This window comes from Macrotis lagotis, chromosome 2, assembly GCF_037893015.1.
Source record: "Macrotis lagotis isolate mMagLag1 chromosome 2, bilby.v1.9.chrom.fasta, whole genome shotgun sequence".
Lineage (NCBI taxonomy): Eukaryota > Metazoa > Chordata > Mammalia > Peramelemorphia > Peramelidae > Macrotis > Macrotis lagotis.
The window spans coordinates 106,638,215-106,662,162 of record NC_133659.1 but is presented as its reverse complement, the minus strand read 5'-3'; the positions used below and the strand labels follow the sequence as shown (position 1 = coordinate 106,662,162).

General features: G+C 40.1%; 1 protein-coding gene across 10 annotated transcripts in view; it reads right to left on the bottom strand.

Moving 5' to 3' along the window:
- Positions 1-23,948, bottom strand: part of SRGAP2 (SLIT-ROBO Rho GTPase activating protein 2) — a 251,180-nt gene that overhangs the window by 201,959 nt on the left and 25,273 nt on the right. For 3 of the 10 annotated variants that reach the window (XM_074222514.1, XM_074222515.1, XM_074222520.1), the window contains exon 1: positions 1,399-22,993. The exons of 4 other annotated variants lie outside the window; for them this stretch is intronic. In XM_074222514.1, the coding sequence (XP_074078615.1) occupies positions 1,399-1,534 (136 nt within the window). In that variant the 5' untranslated portion in view covers positions 1,535-22,993. Of the gene's footprint in view, positions 1-1,398; positions 22,994-23,948 lie in introns of those variants that run through there. 3 more of the 10 variants (XM_074222525.1, XM_074222526.1, XM_074222524.1) reach the window with 2 other exon arrangements.

Here is a 23,948-nt window from a genome sequence, read left to right as displayed (position 1 = left end):
TTCCCCCCCTCATCCATTCTTCATCATGTATCTTGCCAGTAATGTTATAAGCTACTTCATGTTTACAATCTTTTCCAACAGGAGGCAGTAATCTTTATTATAGAAAAACCTCTAGGGGGCAGCTAGATGGTATAGTAGATAGAATATCTGGAGTCAGGAGGACCTGAGTTCAAATATGACCTCAGACACTTAATATTTACTTAGCTGTGTGATCTTGGGCAAGTCATTTAACCCCACTGTCCTGATAAAAATTAAAAAATAAATTAAAAAACAAAGACTCCTGGACTTAAAATTTTAGACAAGCCCTTTTATTTCTCCAACCTTCAGTCTTCTTATCTGTATAAAAAGGATAAGATAATACCTGTTTCACAGGGTTTCTGTGAGATCAAATGATATGATGTTAAGTAGGATTTTTGAGTCACAAATAATGGCAAATAATTATTACTTTTTATTGGGTTTCTGAATTTTACCCCCAATCTCAATTCCCTCCCCCAACACCCCAGAGAAGGCAGTCTGATAGTCTTTACATTGTTTCTATGCTATACACTGATCAAAATTGAATGCAATTATTAAAATATTTATATATCAATTTTCTTGACAAGTGCTTTACTGCCTGTGGGGGGGCGGCTAGGTGGCACAGTGGATAAAGCACCGGCCCTGGAGTCAGGAGTACCTGGGTTCAAATCTGGTCTCAGACACTTAATAATTACCTAGCTGTGTGGCCTTGGGCTAGCCACTTAACCCAATTTGCCTTGCAAATACCTAAAAAAAAAACTTCAAGTAGTTGACGGATTTGGTTAAATCATTTATAATCTTGTTGGAATAAACTAAAAATACAATATCATTTATCTAGCATTGTGAAAACTACTCCATTAACCACTGTTCCCAATGAAAATAAAATGAATGATAATTAAAACTAACAGAAGTGAAGGGGCATTAACTCCAAACTACTACCCTTAGTTCAGCTACCAAGTGATAAAGAGAACTTAAGAGTCTGGGATGGAAGTGGATAGGTGGCACAATGGATAGAGCACCAGCCTTGGAGTCAGGAGTACCTGGGTTCAAATCCGACCTCATACTTAATAATTACCTATCTGTGTGGCCTTGGGCAAGCCACTTAACCCCATAGCCTTGAAAAATCTAAAAGAAAGAAAGAAACAAAAACTCTTTGTTTGGGCAGCTAGGTGGTGTAGCGGATAAAGCACCGGCCCTGGAGTCAGGAGTACCCAGGTTCAAATCCGGTCTCAGACACTTAATAATTACCTAGCTGTGCGGCCTTGGGCAAGCCACTTAACCCAGTTTGCCTTGCAAAAATCTTAAAAAAAAAAAAAAAGAGTCTGGGATGATTCAAATCTTGTCTCTACTAAATATTTATGTGACCCTGAGAATGTCACTTACCTTCTGTTGCCCTTTGTTTTCTCATATGTAAACTGAAGGGAGTGCAACGGATGATGGCTGAGAGTCTTTCTGGCTCTAAATTATCCAATTCTTCAATCAAAGAGGCCAAGCCATTTTCCATTTGTGGCACTACCATATTGTTGAGTGACCTTGAACTTACTACTTTATCTCTGCCCTCAATTTGCTCATCTTAAAATGGAGAAGAATGAAGTCACCTGTTGTTGCCCAACCCACCTGCCCTAGTTTCTTATCAGGAATCTAGTATCAAATGGAGATGATGTCAACGAGGTTTTTTTAAAAAAACAACACAACCAACAAGAAAGCAAAATGTAGCTGTTATTAAGATTACTAAAGGGCCTGGAGCTCTTACAAACATTCCTTGTTACAGAAGGCTTTCAAAGTTAAGAAATTAATGTATAACATGAAATGTGAAATCTAGGTTAGTACAAATCTTCCCCAGTTCTAATGAGCATACACTTTACCTATAGCAAGTGCACATACGTATTTAATAACCATCAAGATGATGAGAATTTGAAATGAAGACAATGAGAACATATCTCTGATTAAGTGGATTTGCATGAAGGATCCATGAGTAAGAGACTACAACCAGAATTCTAGAAAAGAGATTCAGCTTAAGAAACATTAAATGTTGCTGCTGCTGCTATTGCAATGGCCTATTCCAGGAGCAGCAAGGAGAAGGAAAATGAATTTTCAGGGAGAGGCCACCATTAAAGACAAAGAAAATAAACATCTTAATTCCCCTTTAAGCCTTTATTCTTTGGAACATTAAAGATTCTTTTGGATCAAAGCTTTAGGACTAGAATGGTTCTTAGTATAGGGGTGTATTATAAATGTTTAACCCCTATTCACCAAGAAGAACAAATGTATATAGATACATTTTTAAGTTTAATCTACACTATTAATATTTTCCTATCATTTTCTTAAGTATGCAATGAACAAAAAAATAAATCAAACTCTAATTTGTAGTATTTACTGATTTCTGGGGTAATTATATAGTAGGTGGCTCTAGGCATAGCTCTGTTTAGAGATGATCTCGTTCAATCCCCTCATTTTCAGATGAATAAACTGAGTCCCAGAGTTGGGAGTCTGAATCAGGTTCTCCAACTTCAAGTTCAGCATTCTGTCCACTGCTCCATGGTGCTTCCTTACCTGAAGTTAGTGCCCCATAAAGGCTACCCCAAGGAAATCATGCTATTAGAGGAAGACTAGTCTGAGTGGACCATGCTATGAAAAACTGGTCCAGTCAGTTATACATAGTAGGCCCACTCCTCCATCCCTGTTTCTCAAATGAAACACACCATCCAGATACACATGGCTCAAATGGGATGCAAGGTCAAAAGCTTTTTGTTCCGGTTATTGTGATCTAATTATAGAACTGCCAAATGTACAGAGTCAAGCAGGCTCCTGTGGATTCTCACTAGCCATACTACTGTCTCAGGGTTATGTAGAGTACAAGACAAGTAAATAGGACTTCTGATAAGAGGAACAAGACAAAGAATGTTTAAAAATTACTCAAATACTCTAACTTCCACAAGTTGATCTTAGAATCTCAAAATGCACTATCCCCCAATATTTCTTAAAATATATTGGCTTTTATACCATCTTTATTTCCCCATAAAACCTTCTTCCCTACAATACCACTGGTGGGTCTATACCCTGAAGATCATGAAAAAAAGGATAAAAATGTCACTTGTATAAAAATATTCATAGCAGTCCCGATTGTGGTGGCAAAGAATTGAAAATTGAATGAATGTTCATCAATTGGACAATGACTGAACAAATTGTGGTATATGTATGTTATAGAACACTACTGTTCTATTAGAAACCAGAAGGCATGGGAATTCAAAGAAGCATGGAAGGATTTGCATGAACTGATATTAAGTGAGATGAGCAGAACCAGAAAAATATTGTACACCCTAACAACACCCTAGCAACATGGGGGTGATGATCAACCTTAATGGACTTGCTCATTCCATCAGTGCAACAATCAGGGACAATTTGGGAATATCTACAATGGAGAATACCATCTGTATGCAAAGAAAGAATTGTGGAGCTTAAACAAAGACCAAAGACTATTACCTTTAATTTTTAAAAAAAAAGGTGTCTTATTATGTAACTTTGCTATCTCTTATATTTTATTTTTTCCTTAAGGATATGATTTCTCTCACAACACATTCAATTTTGATCAATGTATAGCATAGAAACAATGTAAAGACTATCAGACTTTGGGAGATGGGGGGAAGCGAGATTGGGGTAAAAATTGTAAAATTCAAAAACAATAAAAAAAACCCCTTCTTTCCTTCCCCATCTTCTTTAGAAAACTATCCTCTGCCACAAAGAATAAAAGAGAATGAGAGAAAAATGTAATTTATCAAAACTAAACAATTAAGTCCAATTGTATTACATTGCTCCAAATCCGTAGTGCTCCACCTCTTCAAAGAAGGGGGAAAAACACATTCTCCTATCTCTGATTAAAGGTTACAATCGAATGTTATACTTAAATAGAAATGTTTCTATTTTTTTTAGAAGATGCTATTTTTGGTCTTTCCATGTACATTGTTGTAGTCATTATATATATACATTAATTGTCCTGTTTCTGATGACTTCACTTTACATTAGTTCATACAATTCTTGATTTTTTATGGTATAGTAATACCCTATCCCATCCATGTACCATAATTTGTTTAGTCTTTCTCTTATTAATAGGCATCTATTTTTCCCCAGTTGTATGGGGTAATAGATACCCATTCTTTTTATTAACATGCATCTTCATCAACACAAGTTTGTGTATTCATTACACTCCAGTGTAACATAGAGCAAGGAAAATCAGGCTCATTTTAACAATAGGAAAATGAGAAGAGCCAGGTTACCCCACCATCATGCTAGGTCCTTTTACTTGGAGAGAAATCCAAGAATTCTAAAATTCACTCTGCCAACTCCTCTCCACCTGACCTGTTAATTTTGTGGGCTAGGAAAATGGAGTAACTCCAAGCCACAAGCCATGAACAGGGGAGACCATAAAGCCCAGATGCACAGAAGCTGAACTCAATCAATCAACAAATAATTATTAAATACTTACTGTGAGAGGTGCTAAGGATATAAGGACAAAGAATGAAACACAATCCAATTTATAAGAAGCTCCCATTCTAATGGAAGGGTCAGCAAGTAAACACAAAATATATTCAAGAATTAATATAAAGTAAATAAGCACACATTCAAGGTAGGAAAGGTATTAACAAGGGAGGGAGGGTATTAACAGCTGAGCACGTTATTTTGGGACAACATTAATAGGGATCCTCTGTAATCAAAAAAGACTTGCCTTTTGGGATTCCTGCTGTGTATCTCTTGGCAACTTTCAAATTTCTAAAAACTTTAAATTTCATCAAATTCCAGGAGAAAGTTAAGTCTGTGTATGTGAGACGAGTTTTCTCCCCCTTCAGTTTCTTAGTGAAACACATTTTCATGGGAACTTATGACCTCATTCAAAAAATTGATGTTGGGAAAAAAATCATCATCGAAAATATTGTAACAATGATAACATCTAGACAATGGGAACAATACTACAGTCAAATTAACATGGACATGTTCTCAAAATCTCTTTAGGCTGGAAATGATAACAATTAGAAAACTTTAAAACTCATTTAGATTGGCAGCATGAAGCCAGGGTCCACAAGAGAATCACAGCAGGCCATCAGTCTGTTAGGTCTCTAAGGATGCACAGGGACATAGCTACAGCTTTGTATAAAGGGCTGGCAACATGAGGTCCTGATGTTTTCTGTTTATTTTCCCCTACTTCCTTTCTACTTTCAATTAAATATTCTTATTTGAACTTACCAGCATCTAAGTGGGACTAACTAGCAAAAGTATGGTCTATAAGAATAATGTCTATCAAGTAAACAATCAGCACTTTCCCAAGGCTTATTTCATACTTCTTAAATCAGAAGGGAAGATGGCAAGCTTAAGAAGGATTCCCAAGTATCAGCTCTCAAAGGAGAACAGACTCTGGCCATCAAGAACCTTAGCTAGTTTATGGCTATGTCCAAATGAAAGGAAGAATGAGAAGAGGAATACATTTGTGCAACCCTTTGTTTGGAAAAATAGGAATTGAGTTATGGTGGAGTTGAATGAGTCATGGATTTGGAGTGAGAATACCTGGGTTCAAATCCTGGATCTGTAATCTTTGGCAAGTCACTTAAGCTCTCTAGCCTTTGTTTCCTCATCTGTAAAATGAGACGATTAGATTAGATGACCTCTCAAGTACATTCCAAATAGAAACCTATGATCCTCGGTGCCACTGATCTAGTCTTTTAATTAAATCTCCTAAGAGATTTCCTACTGAAAATATTCCTTTTCATCCCACACCAAATCAAGCACTGATTGTCTATGTACCAATTTCATAGGTCACTCAATATATGGAGGGTGTTCAATTAGATTCTAATTATCTATGGGACAAAGACTAGGTTATATATAACTTGCTTTGCATAACTCTTGCTACATAACAAACACTCCCACCAGAATTATGCCTACTTAGAAGAAAAGCATGCTGCTCATCAATGACCCTGCTAAAAAAGGCAAAGACCAAGAGCAGTATCTACATTTGTAGGGACTGACACTTAAGACCTAATGAGTAACCAACAGATTCATCAATACTAAGGCCAGTACTTATTACTGTATGGGGTATTTATCATTATCCCAACCAAAAAAAACTGATGAAAGCAAATCTAATCTAGTATGAAGTTCAGGGTCCAAGATGCAAATTAAAAAGCATTTAAAGCTGACATTGAATGAAAGGAGTATAATCAGCATATTAAATGGTCAAAAGTCACTGCCTTTGGATTCAGAAGATCTGAGTTCAAATCCTAGCTCCCTTCCTTAATATCTGTGTTACTTTAGGTATGTCAGTTAACCTCTCTAGATCTAAATTTCCTCACCTCTATAAGTAGAGGGTTTTAAAAAGACACATTCTTGCATTTAATCCTTTGAATACTCTTCCACAGACAAAGTTCCAACAAAACTGAACCTAAGGAAGCTGCTCTCTAATTTTGTACAGTGTGAAGTTCACTCCATGCTTAAAGGTTTCATAGGGTTGGGCTTGGAGGAAGGAGTCCTTCTCAAAATTCTATAAGCTCTAAGAAAAATCTACTCCTCTTCCCTCCACCTCTATGTGTATCTCTCTCTCTTTCTGCTCCTCAATTTTTCCTTGCTTTTAAAAAGGGTTTTAATAAAGTTTTAAGAGACCTAAAACATAAATTTGACCGAAAGAGGAAGGTCTGGCCTAGACTAACAACTGACTTTCTCTATGATTCTAGACCTAGCTTTACCCCCTTTTCCAGGGTCCCAAGACTGCACCCTCTCATTTCCCAGTCTTCCAAAGCAGAGTCCTCAGAATCACCCCACACACACACTCATGGTGTTGTGTACACATCCTTTTCATTGGTTGCTTTCTCCTAGGTAGGTATGAAACCTTGTACTTGTACACTCTCCAAGGTAAATGGAAATATTTTTAAACAGGCACAAAGCAGCAGTCTTAATTCCATGCCCTGTCTGAAAAGAGGCAACGCCTGGATAAATTCCATTCCGGAGTTGAACACGGCAAGTGCAGCTGGTTCCTAGGATCCCTTCTTTAAGCCTGAAATGGAGAGTTGTCCTCAGAGGTATGAGGTGGGGGGTGCATGTCAGAGCCCTTGACTAACTAGAAACCTAAGGGAAGAATTCTAATCCATGCCTTCATCCTCTTTCACACCACAAACCAAATCATTCAGTTCTACTAAGGGAGAAGGAAAAAATCTGCCACTGGCCAGGTTGCTACACCTTAAATTTGTCAATGGACTCATGAAGACCTTGAAGCATCAGGGAGGTCTCTTGGTACTCAGGAAGAGACCAGAGTTGGAAGCCTGTTTTCATCACTTGATTGTTATATGCTCCTGGACAAGTCATTTGAGAGGCAGAGTATTAACTAGGTTCAAATATGTGGGCTACTTTACTGATCCCGTTCTAGGTTTCAGTTTTCCATTTATAAGAAAAAAAAAAATTAGACCAGATGATATTAAAGGTCTATCCAGTTCTAAATAATCCTATAATCTCTGGTCTGAGTTACCTTACTATAAAATGGAGTCAGTAAATAATGAGCTTCTCCAACATGCTTTGGAGCTACAACAGTCATCAGTATGGACTGGTATTATTTACAGTATTGGGGAAACCAAAAATAGACTCAATATTTTATAATCAAAATCACTCCACAATTCCAGACTAAACTCCTACTCCCTTGGGGAGCCTGGCAGCATCTTTTTTCCATTTCTACTGATTTGCTTGGTTTCTACTGATTTTTCCTTACTTGGTATATATATATATATGGCCCTCTGAAGCCAAAAGAAGCTAAAAGTGTACTATAAACCAAAGGAAAAGGGGCATGCTGAAATCCCACAACAGGGAAATGACTATGCAAGAGCAGGAAAGTTTTTCCATTTGTCTTCTGGAAGGCAGGTATTGATCTATGTGGGGATGGCTATCCCCTCCGAGGCCTGGCTAAAAAAAAACAAAAAGCAAAAAATCCTTATATGGCCAAAGAAAAGACAGAATAATTCAAATGGGCATAGATGCAGGGGATTAAATGTTGAATTAAAGGATCAGGAGGTGGGGAAGGGATCTGGGCTCACTGCCAAGGGTTAGGGCAGTAGGGTGAAGAAGGAAAAAAATACACATATCCACACCTCCTCCTTCCCCCTCAAGTACCTATTGGGATTTAGAAATTTGAGACATCTGTTAACTATGAAACAGTTGATTCTAAAGGAAAAGCAACCCTGAAAGAATCCTCTCTTCTCCCAAAAGCTTGTATTTCAACAGAGGTACATGAGAGCATCCTATTTCCAATAACATACAGAGCTTTGAAGGAGGAAGAAATGCTTCTTATCCCAATAAAACAAGTTTGCATCCACTCATATCTTCCCAATGGAAAAAGACTTAAGCTAGGTAACAAAAACCCTAGATCTGGCCTGGAAAAGGAGACAGTCTAATTAATCACCTCCAGTTATTTACAGCACATTTTATCCCAAAGCACTTTGGGGTCTGATGGCCACTGGAAGGCCCAGAGTGCAGCTGTCCCTGGGGTGACATTCAATTAAGCCACCAACAACGGGAAAACACTATTTAGAGAGATTCTCATTTTATTTTTTAATTCCCATGACACTATTCTTCCTTTGTCTCCTGCTGGTGTATTTAGATGCATGCTGAGAACAAGAACAAGTAGAGATGACAGGACACACACACACACACACACACACACACACACACACACAAAAAAGACATACACATTGACTTCAAGAAAGTACCTGCCCCCTTTCCACTGGTAGCACTATCACTAAGCAGAAGACACCAGCAGAATTTATAGCCATGGCTTTACACGCACCAAATAAGGATGATAGGAATTGTTTCTATAGATGATAGTGGAAAGGCAGAATGGAGGGAGCTCCAATATATATTCCAATCCATATTCAATCCAAATTAATTATATGTTTATCTCTCAAACTAAAACAGAATTTGAAGCCAGCATAACCACTCCCTAGTTTATGACTTGGCCTAGTTTGTTGTTTTGGGAACTTCCTTCTACCTGAAAGTAAAGAGAAGCATCTAGAGGGGACACACTAACATTTAAGAACTATGCTAGAGGCTCTGAAAGAACTGTGCAATCTCCTACTCAATTCACCAAGGAACCAGGAACCAGGAATGAAACTAAAGAAGGGTCAATTCAGAAACTAAGGTCTTGGAGATAAACAGAGGCAGCCTGCTTCCCTGTCTGGGTTGTTGGTATTTCCTTGCCAATGGTGCTCCAGACAGAGGAACCATGAGATAGGCCAGGAGGGGCCTTCCAGCGGAAGATGGGATGAACAAGTATCACTTTCTAAGAATAGATGTGCCTACTGTGGTAAAACTCTCACCCCAGTTTCTAAATATCAAAGGGTCCTTTTTGTATCATATAGTCCAGAGTAAAATCCAGAGATTTTAGGGACAAGTTAACTGCTCCCTCTTTCCAAGAACTGGGAACATCCCAAGAAATGCCCACATTGCTTGCTCAGACAAGTATTCAGGTTTACAAATGATAATTAAAATCATACCACACACATACACATATATAAATTTATACATATATATAATATATATATGTTACAAATGCATATACATACATATCCTGAGGGAGCTGAAGTCCAAGGTCTAAATTTATGAGACCAAGGAATGTTAAAATTTCCATTATTGTTAACACATCTGTCACAAATTCTACTTCCACTCAAAGCAAATAAAGATGTGGCCATTTATATGGTCTCTTTTGTTGAGAAGCATAGCTGAAATGCTTGAATTTAATATCTGGACTGGTTTTTGTAGATAAGATTTACCAACCAACAAAAGAATTAGCTAGTGATGTTACTTAAATTGGATTAAGGTATTTGGGCGTATACCTAATGGACAAGCCAAATTACTCCACCTCAAAAAGCCAATGCCAGTAGGGACACTGGATAGCAATCAGCTTTCCTGGTGTACACCCTTCTTCCTAAGCCTACATTAATTCTGAATGAACACCTCTTGGCTTGGGAGACTATCACTAACCACAGTAGAGGCAATTACTCCTGTGCTCCTACCCTCTTCAGACTGCCTCGAAAAGAGGAAGCCTGCCATTCAGACAATTAACTCAGTCTTGGAAGGCAGTGCTATTTACCAGCCTCCACACCTTAAAAAAAAAAAAAAAGTTCACTCTTTGGTTAGGAAGCACAAAGGAAGAAAGACACACAAACTAGCATACCTTTAAAAGCCTGGCATCAATCATAATTCTCCCTGGATAAATTACTATTTATAAGATTGGAATCTGGGCTCTTTTATTTACTAGTTGCATGACCTTGGGCAAATCACCCACTTCCCAGGGTCTTGGTTTCTTCATCTGCAAAGTGAAAGGGTTAGACTAGATGATCTATGCAAGCCCTCTTAAGCTGAGGTTGATGGCATTGTGTATTTGGGTTTTTTGATAACTATGTTTCAATATAGTTGGTTTCCTTCATCATCCTAATAAAATAAAGGTTAAGAACCCATAGTCTATAGGATTCCCTTCACCTCTAAATTCTAGGGAGTTATGGATGATATCTACTGAGTTGCAGAGGGAGGGACTAAGACAGATAGGAAAACAGGGAGGAAAAATTATATAATCTTCTTGGTTTTCAGCTCTCGATGATCCAATATCAGCCAACAACAGCCAGAATAACCATTCCATTCCACATTACCCAGAAAGCAAGCCCCTCTGCCCTCTACCCAACCCTTTGATGTTTCATAAGGTCCTCAGAGACCTTCATGTGTTGTGTTCTACACACAAAAGTCTGTGACTTGTACATACACACAGTGCCCCACCAAGAAGCATTGGACAAGGGTGCTCCAACATAAAGAGGGTGAGGGGCAGGAATGATAGGCAGCATCTGCAGTCCCAAAGGGCCTTGTACTCACCATCACTTCTGCTAGGAGCTATTCAAACACTAAGCAGCAACAAGAAACTTTTTACTTTAGAGTCAAGTAGATGTCCACATGGACCCACAAAGCAAGAAAGCATGCATCCACTTCCCCAGGAAATGTTTCTCAGGCCTTCTTCCATATAGTTACAAGTGTCAAGCCCACTTGTCTCCAAAGTAGGGGAGAAAAAAGAAACTTATAACAAAGGTATGGTACACCTTCTGTGTTGGCAAAATCATTCTGAATGAAATCAGCTGCAGGTATGACTGAAATTTTCATTATATTCAACCCTCATCCTAACAAGACTTTGTAAAAAAGGAACAAATAAGGCCTAATCCATCCATGGAATAAAAATCCACTCTTTTGCTGTCATCTACCAGGAGAAAAAAAAGTCATGGAAAAACTTCAGGACATTAAAGAGTCAACACTTGTAAGTAAGAATGACAAGTCAATAGTATTCCTGAAAATCCCTTTCCAATAGATCCATTGTTATCAGTACGATGTAGTAGGTGGTGATAAAGCACCTGATGCCCAGTCCAGGCAGGCCTGGGCTAAGCTCTGGGAAGACAAAGACAAGAAATGAAGCAGTCCCTCCAAGGAGCAGAGCCTTCTTCATGGGGATCACACCTCCATTATCTGCACTCACAGAGGGAGGCAGTGGGAAGACACATCTACAGCAACAGGCACTACAAAAAGTTTATATATATATTCAGCTCAAACTGCTACTGAGCAGTTATGTGCAAAGCCTTTTGTCAGACACATACACATTATATCCAGTTTACAAAACGTCTACTTGTTTGGAAGTTCCTCATCATACTCTGCCTAGGTTGATAGTAAAATGAGTTTTCAGTCCCTGAGCCCACCCAGGGAGGTGACCTCGTCACTGATAATACAACACACACATAATCCACAGATAGAAGGTTAATCATATTTTTTGGGAATGAGATCCCGGTGTCTGCACTCAGGGTTAGGATACTGAGAACTGATGCTCAGGAAGGAGTACTAAGAGTACATCCCAAATCCCCTTGCCAACATAATGACAGATACAGACACCTCAAATCCACCTCCAATCCAGTCAGAGGAACAGTTGAGTTAGTAAGCCCAACACAGATGCTATTAATTCAAGGAGCCCATTATTTTGTGAATCTTCTGCTTACAATGAAGATTGTTAAATAAGTTAATAAAATCTTCACTAAAGAACTTTAAAAATAAGGAGAACGTGTCATCCAGGATGGTTGAGCTATAGTTCTGAATAGAATCAGGATAAATCAAATGACCTCTTTAAGGTATCTTCTAGTTGGATAATACACCAAGACAGAGAGTTTTAGAATTGGAAAGGTCCTCATCAGTCATCCTGTCCAAATTACTACCTGAAACGAAATCTCCTCTCCAAGTCATCATCCAGTCTCAGAAGGCTTGCAATGAGTAATAACCCACTTCTTCCCACAGCAGCCAACTCCAATGGGCTACTTCCAATGGAGAGTTCTAATTATTAGAAAGTTTTCTTTACATATATTACTAAGACACTCTCAGGGAAAAACTGTACCTAACATTATATAAGACATCAGAAGTTGCTTTCTGTGGTTGCTGACAATCTACAAACTGCCAAATGTTCTGGCTTCTTCTCAGTCCTTCACTTCACTCTCCTTTTAGTAGGTTTTGGCATTGCCAACCACCCCTTCTTCTGGTAGGCTCTCTTAGTTTGTGTGACACCAGCTCCCTCTTTGTTCTCTACTTCCATCTGCCTACTGACACTTTTTCAGTCATCTTTCCTACATCATTATCCATCTGCTGTCCCTTCACAATGAGTCCTATCCTTTACCTCCACTTGGTAAATGCATTGTTTCCATTGTTTAAATGATTAACTCTAGACATCAAGTGGATATATCCCCAGATCTCCCAGAAACATCTCACCCTCAACATGAACAAAAGAAAACTCAAAACTTCTCCAAACTTCTCAATTTCTGTTGAGGGTATTTCTATCCTTCCAGTCAAGCAGATTCATAGCTTCACTGTCATTTTTCCTCTCCTCACCCTTATCCCCAAATCCAACCAATTACAATTGTTGACTAATTCTATCTTTAACACATCTTTCACATTTACTTCCCTCTCTCAATTCACAGCCATCAAACTAGTTCAAGACCCTTTGTAATACCAAAAGCCTAGAAGTAGTAGGATTACTAGTAGAGACGAGGACTAAAGAGAAGGAGACTTTTGCTCAAATCCAGTCTCAGACATTGACAAGTTGTGTGGTCCTGGACGAGTCATTAAACCTCTGTCTGTAAAATGAGCATACTAATTGCACCTGTCTCCCAGAGGTGCTGTAAAGATCCAACAAGATAGTATTTACAAAACCCTTTGCAAACCATTAACTGACCTAGCTGCTATTATTTTTTTTATTGCAATAGCCTCCTTATTGATTCCCCTATTTCCAGTCTCTCCCCTCCCACTCTCATCAATCCTCCACATGGCTACAAAATAATTTTCCTAAATAGCAGGTTAAGCCAAGCCACTCCCTCATTCAAAAAGGTTCCATATTGCCACTAGGATAAATACAGAGTCCTTAGTGTGATGGTCAAAGACTTCAACTTTCCAGACTGATTTTACATTATTCCAATATTCCAACCCAACTGAATTACCCACTGGTCCTTTACCTAAGACTGCTAACCTCTCAGCCTTAATAGGTTTTTTTAATACCTAGAATAATAATTGTTAGCATTTACGTAGTAGTTGTGTAAAAGCTCTTTACTCATATAAAGTGATCCTCACAACAAGTTCTGTGAAATAGATGCTATTATTAGACCCATTTTACAGAAATGGAAACTGCTGAGTTTGCTGTAGGATGTTAGTTGATGAACAGAACTTCAGGAAAAAAAAATTATTTCCTTATAAAAACATTACTTGAAAGAGAAAAGAAAAATCCATTATTTTTCAAAGGAGAGGGGCTAAAAGGGAAAAGAGCTGGGGGAATCTTTGTTCATTAAGTTTATTTTTACTGTCTTGGGCATTAAGAAGCAAAGCAAATGTATAAACATTAACTTTCTCACTAGAAACCAAACTGAGGAGGTCAGTTGAGTACTTCCTCATGACAACTCAAGGGCTGGCTGATTATCCCTCAAGGCCAGTCAAGGCCTCCTCCTGCACCCCTACCCCCGCCCTGGGGCACACTCACATTTCTGACTCCAGAATCTACCTACCACATGTTTCCCTGAATGGTCTCCAATGCCAAGCATTCCCTTTCCCACGTGGAATCCCAAAGCCAAGCACTTTCAAGTTGAAAAGAAGCATGGTGATGACAGCCCTGGAGGAAAGTAGCAAGAGCACTCCCTGGACTGAGAGTCAGGAACCTGGGTTCCAGTGCTAGCTCAGCAGCAGCGAGCCCCTGCACACAATATCCCGCCCTCTCTCACCTTCCTCACCTATCTGACTCGAGAAGTGGGCTATGGTCTGGAGATCTCTAAGACCACCTTTCCAGTCAACAAATTCTATGGCAACAGGATAGCCTGTGAATGGGAGATAATGGATTGCAACTTAAGTTGGAGGTTTTTAAGACAGACAGAAGGTAGAACTTCCAAGATTCCAAGTGGCCCAACATGAAACTGAGTATTGAAAGAAGTGGTGGAGTTTCTTCCTGCAGATGGTCAAAGCAAAGACAGGAGGCCACACTGTCTCAGGAGTGCCATGCCACCTGAAGGCAAGGGAATGGCGGGAAGTTTCCTGCCCACAGAGTAGTCTCTGAATAGAGAGTATCTCTCTGAATCTGAGAGAACCAATCAGAAAAACAGAAGAAACAAAAGAGCAGCCTATCTGGCCCAGGTAATGCTATTTAGGAAGGCAGCTGAGACTTCCTGTGGAAAAGGAAAATGTGTGGTAGAGAACAGGAAAATGCTAAGAATGGAGAAGGGCAGGAAATAACCTCACAGCTCTAAGTGAGTTCTCGGGCAGCTGAGACAATCTGCTTCCCAGATGGGACTCTGGTGTTTGGGCCTGGGAGTGGCACAAATGCTCCACAGAGCCTTGGGGAGATACCTAATCCACTGGGTGGTTGCAATGGGGTTGAACACACAGTCCTAGGTGAATATTTGGACTTGTCAAACAAGGCCACAGTCTCCCAGGGGTCTATCAAAGAAACAAAGGACAAGCATGCCCATCCTTGTCAACCCCTGCTCCCACACACACACCCCCTTCACTCCCTAGCCATGTGTGACCCATCCCATTTCCTGTAGTTCTGTGCTTCTCCTTCATAGCCATGGAAAGAACTCTGGGGACATGCAAAGGTATGAACCTCCAGTGGGAAATGGGGGAGGAGGGAGTATGTTTATTCAGTGCCAGTTAGGTTCCATCTAAACATCGCTGCTACATCCTGTGACCTCTGCAATTCTCTAATTGTTTCTCCCGCCATAGGACGCAGCAGCTTTCCCCTGCCAGCACTTCCCAATGACTACTCCAGATGTTCACATGGGGGGCTCTCAACTAAGTCCTTTGTTCCTACGTTCCCCTCTTCCTGTAGCAAGCAAACTGGATTCAGCCATGAGATGCTGTCACATGGGTCATGGGGCGAGCAGCTTTGCTGGCAGTCAAAATACAGGAAGCCCACTGTTTTCTGAGCCAGCAGTGGTGGAGGGAGCCCATGCAGGAGCAGGGTGGGGGGCTGCAGAGGGAGAGGAAGGTCAAAGAGTCATCACGAGGACCAATAAAGCAGATCTGGTCAGCAAGTCAGAGACTGAGGAGGGATGGCCAGCAACTGTTTGGGGGTCAGGCAGGGGGTACAATCATGAGTTCAAATCCTAAAAAAAGGATTCCTATTAGAGTAAAAGAAAAAAAGCCTGGAGCTCAAATCCTGCAGCTCGTTCTGCAATGCCACAGAAATCTGCAGACAACTGGAGGAAAATCAATAATCTCCTGGGTAACAGATTCAAGGGGAGTCCTAGACATAGGGATTCAGGAGAAAAATCTGTGCCTGAGGCCAGTTACCATTGGAAATCACCCCACATCAAGATTTGGGGAGTAGAAAGATTCAAAATGCACATACAGACAGACCCTAGGAATGGGTTGTTAACACAGACACCAGAGATCCTGACAGTAATGGGAGGCTACCTAAAAAATAAAAACCAGCAGGGGACTGATGGCAAGGTTATGATTGATGATGTTTGTTTTTCATTCTTGAAGACCTCAACATCAGGGAGGTGAAGCCATGACATGCATATTGGATTTGGGGATTTGGGGATCCAGAACCATCTGGATCCAATGATCAAAGATAGATAAGGGCAAGTGAAGATGGCTCTGGATGCAGTGGAGACCTTGGCCTTTTAACAAGGGGAGGGTATAAACAATTAAAGAAGACAAATGTGAATCATTCAGGGTCACTCACTGCTTTGACAGATTTGTCTCCATTCTATCTAACCCATTCGGGCCTCTCATAGCCCAGTTTGCTGGCCTGGGCAGCAGAATCTACGTGAAAGACTTAGGAGCCCGAGGACTCACCAGGGGACTCATTCTGACATAGCCCATGCACCTGTGGCCCAGCACCCCTCCAAGTTCCCTGTAGCCACATCAGAACCTGCAGTCAAAAGCCTGGATTCCAAGGCAGCGAGGTTGACATGGTTCATTAAGCTTACTGGAGGTCAAAGGGGAGCCTGGGTCCAGATGCTAGTCTGAGAGCTGATGAGACAGCAATTTTCATTTTCATTTTTCCATTCTGGGCTCTTCACTTTTTCAGAATCATTCACCAGAAATGGGATTGGGATTGCTCAAGACCCTTGGGAAATGTTACCAGGCAGCAGAGATCTGGTTTCCAGGGAGGAGACTTAGCAGGCTCTCCCAGCTTAGAGGCTCCTCTGGAGGTCATCCTGGCCCCCCTCCTGACCAGACCAAGAGACCCACAAGATCAAGGATGTGATCTGCTGTCCTTCAAGCTCTTCTGGGAAGGAGATGCCACAGCTCTCTGTAGCCATCAGGGACAAGAAGAACTGTAACCACACTGTAACATCTCTGAACCTTTGGGAGCTAAAAAAGGCATGTACCAATGCTGTCTACACACAGGTTGGACCTTAAGCTACTAAGACTTTAGACTTCCTTATAACCTTAATAAAATTTTTTTTTCTCTGTTTAAATAGCTAATGTTTCAATAATCCCCACATAACCCTAAAACATAGCTCTCTTGATATGTGCTTGCTCATCCCTTCTTCACTCTCTAATTGCTGCAAACTCAGGGAGGAGGGCTGGAAGTAGAAGGAGCCCTTCTGGCTCTCAGCAATATACAGGAGACTCCACCAGCCCAGCCACAGGACACAAATGCCATGCCAATGAGGAGCCATCCGCTCCTTCCTTACTGAGGAAGTGCACTATCTGGCCTTGTACACATTGCCACAGAGCTCTGAGGAAAACACAGAATCCTGTCTTTGAAACTGAAGCGGTGTCTTTTCTAAAGGATCAAAGGGGAAACTAGGCTTAATTCCAGTATGGGCTTGGTCCTACTCAGCAGAGGGGACTATATTTAAACTACATCATCTACCTATAAAGACTTCCCTCCTTCTGATACCATTTCTGTCAGGGGTCCCACAGCTCTTCCATTCCCCTAACTGCTCATGTTCCAACTCCTGGGGCCATTTTGGATATTTTCTTTGCCTTCATTTCTCATATCCAAGCTAGTATCCTCCATTGCTGTGGATTCCACCTTTGGAACCCTTCTTGTACCATCGCATTCTCTCCCAATATAACTGCCTTCAGAGCTGGAAAGAACCAGGGGGGCAACTTTGACAGATCCTTTTATTTTACTAATGAGGAAACTCAGCTCAAGAGAGGTTAAGTGACTTTCCTGAAGTCCCATATTGTAAACTCAAACCCGAGTTCTCTGGACAAATTCAGGGCTCTGTTACTGCCTCTTAGACACTGTATGGTTTTGTATCATGTAAGTATCATGTAAGTAAAACTGATCCAAAACTTATTTTCACTAAGGAATTAAAGACTAATGATGATCCTCTCAGGAGGATATCTATTTCAACAATGCTAAAGGGCCGGGGCACCTAATTTCAGACATTAGCAAACAGATAAGGAGATCTTAGAAAGGGGCCACTCTCCCCAACAACCTTGAAATCACAACATGCAATACCAGAAAATTACTGTAATAAAGTTGTAAACTTTGCTAGAAAAGTTCAAATAGGCCTGAAAAAGTTGTGATCCCTGAAAGGCTGCCTAACCACCCCTCTGGTGTCTATTCTAATAAAGAGAACACTTTAGTTAGGACACCGATGCCATGTAACCCAATTCTAGGCCTTAGCTGTAGTGTCTTGACATAACATAAATGAGGCTCAGACTCTTCTTCCACCTCATTTTACTTTTATTTATCCCTTTTTAAAGATACCTCTAGAACCTACATTTTAGGGTTCCCACTTGAATACATGGTTTCTAAAATAGTGTCTGGGATAATATGGGAGGCAATTATCTTGTACCTTGCCCTCTCAGGCCACATCTAGAGTCAATGTTCAGTTCTGGATACCACATTTTAGGAAAGACATTGACAAGCTAGAACAATCTGAACTATCCAACCAGGATGGCTCAGTTGAAGGACTTGGGGCAGCTTAGTCTACAGAAAGGGGTAGAAAGCTCTGTCTTCAAACATCTAAAGCAATGTCTGCCATGTGGAAGAGGGATTAGGTTTGTTTTGTTTGGTCCCAGGGGACAGAACTAGAAGCAATAGGTGGAAATGCAGTTAAGCAGATTTTGATTACATTTAGGAAAAAACTTCCTAACAGTTAATGTTGTCCAAAAGTAGAACTAGCTACAAACAGATCTATCTTAGAAAGCAAGGAGTGGAAAGAAAATCAGATTTAAAATTAAAGGATCTTCATTAGAAACCTAGCTTGACTACTACTAGCCTGTGGACCCTTATAAATCAGTTACCCTCTCTCAGACTTAATTTCCTCATGTGTATAAAGAGGGAATTAGACTCATTGGCCTTCAAAGTCCTTTCCAGCTCTGAATCTAATATCTTAAGTTCCATCATGCAAAGTACTGACATGGAAATTCGATGAGCCCCTGGAAGGAACACTGTAGAGCTATTAAGAACATGTATAGGAGGGGCGGCTAGGTGGAACAGTAGATAGAGCACCAGCCCTGGAGTCAGGAGTACCTGAGTTCAAATCTGGCCTCAGGCATTTAATAATTATCTAATTGTGTGGCCTTGGGCAAGCAGCTTAACCCCCTTTGCCTTGTAAAAACCTAAATTAAAAAAAAAACATGTATAGGAGGCATGATAAATGTCAAAGGTCAGAGATGGAGCTGGAAGGGAACTGAGACATCATCTAGTCCAAGAGCTTCATTTTACAGATGAGAAAACTGAGGGCTGGAGAAGTCAATGGATTTATTTAAGTTCAACCAGGCAATTAAGTGGTGAGGAGGATTCTTAGAAAATCCCTGCTCGGGGTGGCTAGGTAGCACAGTGGATAAAGCACCGGCCCTGGAGTCAGGAGTACCTGGGTTCAAATTCAGTCTCAGACACTTCATAATTACCCAGCTGTGTGACCTTGGGCAAGTCACTTAACCCCATTTGCCTTGCAAAAACCTAAAAAAAAAAATCCCTGCTCAAGGATGAGGTGCACAACATGAACTCTGAGGTTCTTTGCAGTGCTGAGAGTCTGTTTGGATTGCCCTAAAATCCCTAGCTTTTTTCCCAAGACAGCTAACTTTCAACTTTTTTTGAGAGGCCGCTCCTCATCTCCTCAGCTTCCAGAGGCTGACTTCCATTTATTTAGCATGAATCTCATGAATCTTGTTCGTTCATTCTCTCTCTCTCTCTCTCTCTCTCTCTCTCTCTCTCTCTCTCTCTCTCTGTCTCTCTGTAAATCTTTGTACCCTCAAAGCACTTGAAACAAAGCTCTTAAATGATTGATAGCTTTGGACCTGATCTGTATAGTTTAGTGAACCATATTCTTCACTCTTTGTCCTGGAAGTTTTGCCTCCCCCAGAGGCTGTCTAGAATATACCTGTACCCACCAAAGAAATGAAAACCCTCCCTTTCCATATCACAAAGACAGAAATCTGCAGGGCGGGTAAGCCAGCTCCAAAGGTTTCTCATCAGGAACCCTATAATTAATAAACAGCATTCATATTCTGCAATGCCTAGAATACCAACAATAGCATTGATCTACAAGAAAGTGATTCATTTAGATTGACAGAAAAAATGCTGTCATTTTCATTTCCATTACAAAACATGTCAATGTAGCAGAACATTTTGATCGATTGGATGTTCTGCCCTCCGTCCAAATAGCAGCTGATCAGCTTACAGGGGGACAAATAATTTAGCAATTCAAGTAGGCAGCTTTTTTTTTTAAAGAGGCATGAAGCATATGGGACAAGAAAGGAATTTTAAGTGCACAAAAATTACCAGCATTTGAAATGTCCTTTCAGGAAAAGTGAAGTGCCTGTTTACACATGGCTTATATACCGATGGCGTATGTGACAGTCTGTATCCTAGTTACATGTGGACACACTTCTCAACTCTAGACCTCCTTGGAGAACCGGACAGAGGACAGGTCTGAGAGCAGCGCAGCTATGAGGAGCAGCCCCAGCAAAACAGAAAGAGGCCCACTTCCAGGCACTGAGCTCTAGGTGTTGGAAAACTCATAACTACCATCTCCTAAAAAAGGTACAGAGGAGCCACAGCTTGCACCAAAGAGAGAGAGAGAGAGCATATGATGAAACAACGACACTTGAATTAGGAGCATGGATGCAGTCTATGCCCACAGAAGACTGATTATAAATTCCATAAACTATTAAGATTTGAACTAGTATGGTAGCAATAGGCACAGAATCAATGCTTTATCCATCTTATCCCCACCTAGCATAGTCCTTTGTATCTAGCACCCTTGGTCCTAGAAAAAAGAAATAAGATGAGAATTATGGGAGGGGCTCTGCTATTATGCATAGAGAGCTGGACTTAGAACTAGGAAGGCCTGAAGTAAACGCAACCTCAGACGGTCACTAGATGTGATCTACAAGAAAGTCACTCAACCTCTCTGCCCCAGTTTCCTCAATTGCATAATGAACATAATGAGAGTGCCTGCCCACCTCCCCATCCCCAGAGTAATCAAATGAAATAAAACACTATATAAATACTGGCTATTATTATTAACTTACTAGTTGTGTGATCTTGAGCAAGTTGAGATCTTGAGCTTTGGGTTGCTCATCTGTAAAATGAGGGGGAAACTGGCCTGGAAGACCTCTAAATTTCCACTTCTGCTCAAGAGCCATCATAAATTAATTGTTATAAGTGGATTTAGATTTAAAAATCAAATTTGAATCCCAGATCTATCTAACTGCTAGGAATTTGGGCAATTTTCATCAGGACTAGGTGTAAGCCTAAATGATCTAATGATTCCAAATGTATCTCCTAGCCTCTCTGGGCCTGGGATGATTCACTGATATATTATAAGCACAATGACTCCTGTCCTTGAAAAGGTGCTGTGAAGATATGTTTAAAAAAAAAAAAGAGGTAAAAGCAGTTTGAGCTTTCTGAAAGAAAGCAACTGAAGAGCTCTAGCAAGAAAAGAACTCATTCAAATACAGTTCCTTAAAAAAAAAAAAATGCTTCAGAAAAGCCCATGAGTCAAGATGTCAATTGGTGAAGAGTCCTTCAGGTTGAAAAGACAGGTCCTTGAAAACCCTCCCATATCCCACAGCCACAGCCCTTCCGCTCAAAGACCATTCCAATCAGCCTATTTATTTAGTCTCCTTTGGGCAGCCAGGGTGCCAGGAGCTGGGCAGGTGTGGCCAAGACCGGCAAGTCTGTGCAAGTTTCCACTCCACCCAGGTTTCACCCAGTAGTCAGCTTTGTCAAAGATGAGTATGGGCAAAGGAAATTTAATGAGTTGTTAATGGTTTAATATCCAGGATGATATGAGCACAAGATAAGACCTTAAGGCATTTTAATAAGAATAAGAATGAAACCAGATGAAGGTTCTATCCTACCCTGTTGAAAAAAGATCACAAGATGAAAATAGAAGAATATCAACTTCCAATATGCAATCTAAGAATGGAATATTATTATTGCTCCCTTTCTCCAACCAGGATTCACTTACACATTTCTAGAAATTCAACAGATATTATTAAGGGTCTACTATATGCAATGCTCCTTTTGATAGACTACACAAAGTTAAAAAATGACAGGACCCTGTCATCAAGAAGCATATCATAGTGGGTTGGTGGCAGAAAAACAGAAAGTAGAATATTGGTTTTTTAAATCAAAGAAGAAATCCAAACAAAATGATTTGAACAAATTAAAGGAGGGAGAAGTGAATTTTAGCAAAGACACTAAAGAAAGTGTGAGAGAAGAAGTCGCATCTGAGCTGGACCTTGAAGGAAACGAATGAACACAACAGGTGGTACTAGGGAGGGTGGCAGTTCTAAATCGGGTGAAAGCCTGTGAGAATGTCCAGATGTGCCCAGTTTGACTTTGGAGATATGGTGAGTATGGGGAAATAATGGGGAATAAGGCTGAAAAGGTAGGCCAGATTGAGGGGGTTTATTTTTTCCTATAACAGTGACTCACGTTGAAGTGCATTTTAAGATTTACAGAGCACTTTCTTCATAATTCTCTAAGACCAATAATGTAAATATTGCTATTCCCATTTTCCACATGAAAAAACTGAAACTAAGAAAGGTTAAGAGATTTGCCCAGGATCACATAGTTACTAAGTTTCAGAGCCAGAACTTGAACCCAGATGTCTAGTCTTCTAGCCCATTACTTTTTCTCCTGTAATACAACTACAAGAGAGATTCCTTAGGGCTTCTTAGCAAAAGAATAATATAGTTGGGCTTGGGCACTGTGAGCATTATGTTGGTGATTGGATAAAGGATGGAGCAGACAGACCAGAAATAGGGAGGAGAGCTTAAGAGGCTACTGCACTAGTGAGTTTAAACTCATATGATGCCAGTGGGAGTACTAAAGGAAAGATGGATTCCTAAAGAATTCACAGACAGATTATGAAAATGATCTTTTCCCACAGAAGATGGTCTCCCACATCCTTCCATGGAATTTCCAAGAGTATAAAAGAGAAGGATTCTCTGGACCTTTATTTGACAGGACAGTTGATCAGATTGTGGGGGGGGGGGGGGGGGCGCTGAGGAGTAAAGGACAACCATGCATTTTCCTTTCAAAATCTATAGAGTAGGATATTCCAAGCCACCCTTGGTAACAAGACCTGCCTGATAGCTATCTCATCACTATTCTTCCAAATGCCAACCCTAAATCCTGCATGCTGCAGAGCTTAGATCAGCTTTAATCAGTGCATGGTTCAAAGGTGACCATTTATATTAAAGAGGTACCATTTATCTGCAACTAGTTTTAAGTACAATTTTCACTGAGAATGGAGAGGGCTCTTGGACCTAGTGCTTTAAAATAAATCCTATCAACCAAGTAAAGGAGAGACAGAGTAGAATGCCTCTTTTAGATGGCATAATGAGTTTTTGATCTTTAAAAATATATTAGCCTTAATAGAACCAGTCCTACATGTGATCAGTTGGGCAGTACTAACATTAGCTTCTGTTTTGTTCAAGATTACCAAAAACACAATTGTACCTAGACTGAAAAAATAATTTCACATCATAGTTTCCCCAAGTTTGACCTCTAAAAGACTTTTAACTTCCTCTCTCCTGCTCAAGGTTAAGAAAAATAATCTGCAAGGATACTTAGGTTAGTAAGTAAAAATAAATAAATAAAAGATTCTGGAGAGTACTTAAGTGAAATGGATTTTGAAGAACCTGAAAGGGGTTTTGCTATTAATTTCTTTTCTTTTTTTTTAATAGCACTTTTCCCCAATTATATGTCAAGATAATTTTTAGCATGCATTTTTACAAGATTTTAAGTTCCAAATTTTTCTCCTTCTGTCTCTACCTCTTTTCTGAAAGTGCTAGGCAACTTGATATCGATGAGACATGTGCTATCATGGAAAGCATATTTCCATATTAGTCATAGCTACAAAAAAAAAGAGAAATAGATCAAAAGGAAAGAAAGAAGTCACCACAAAAAGAATAAAGTGAAAAAAGTG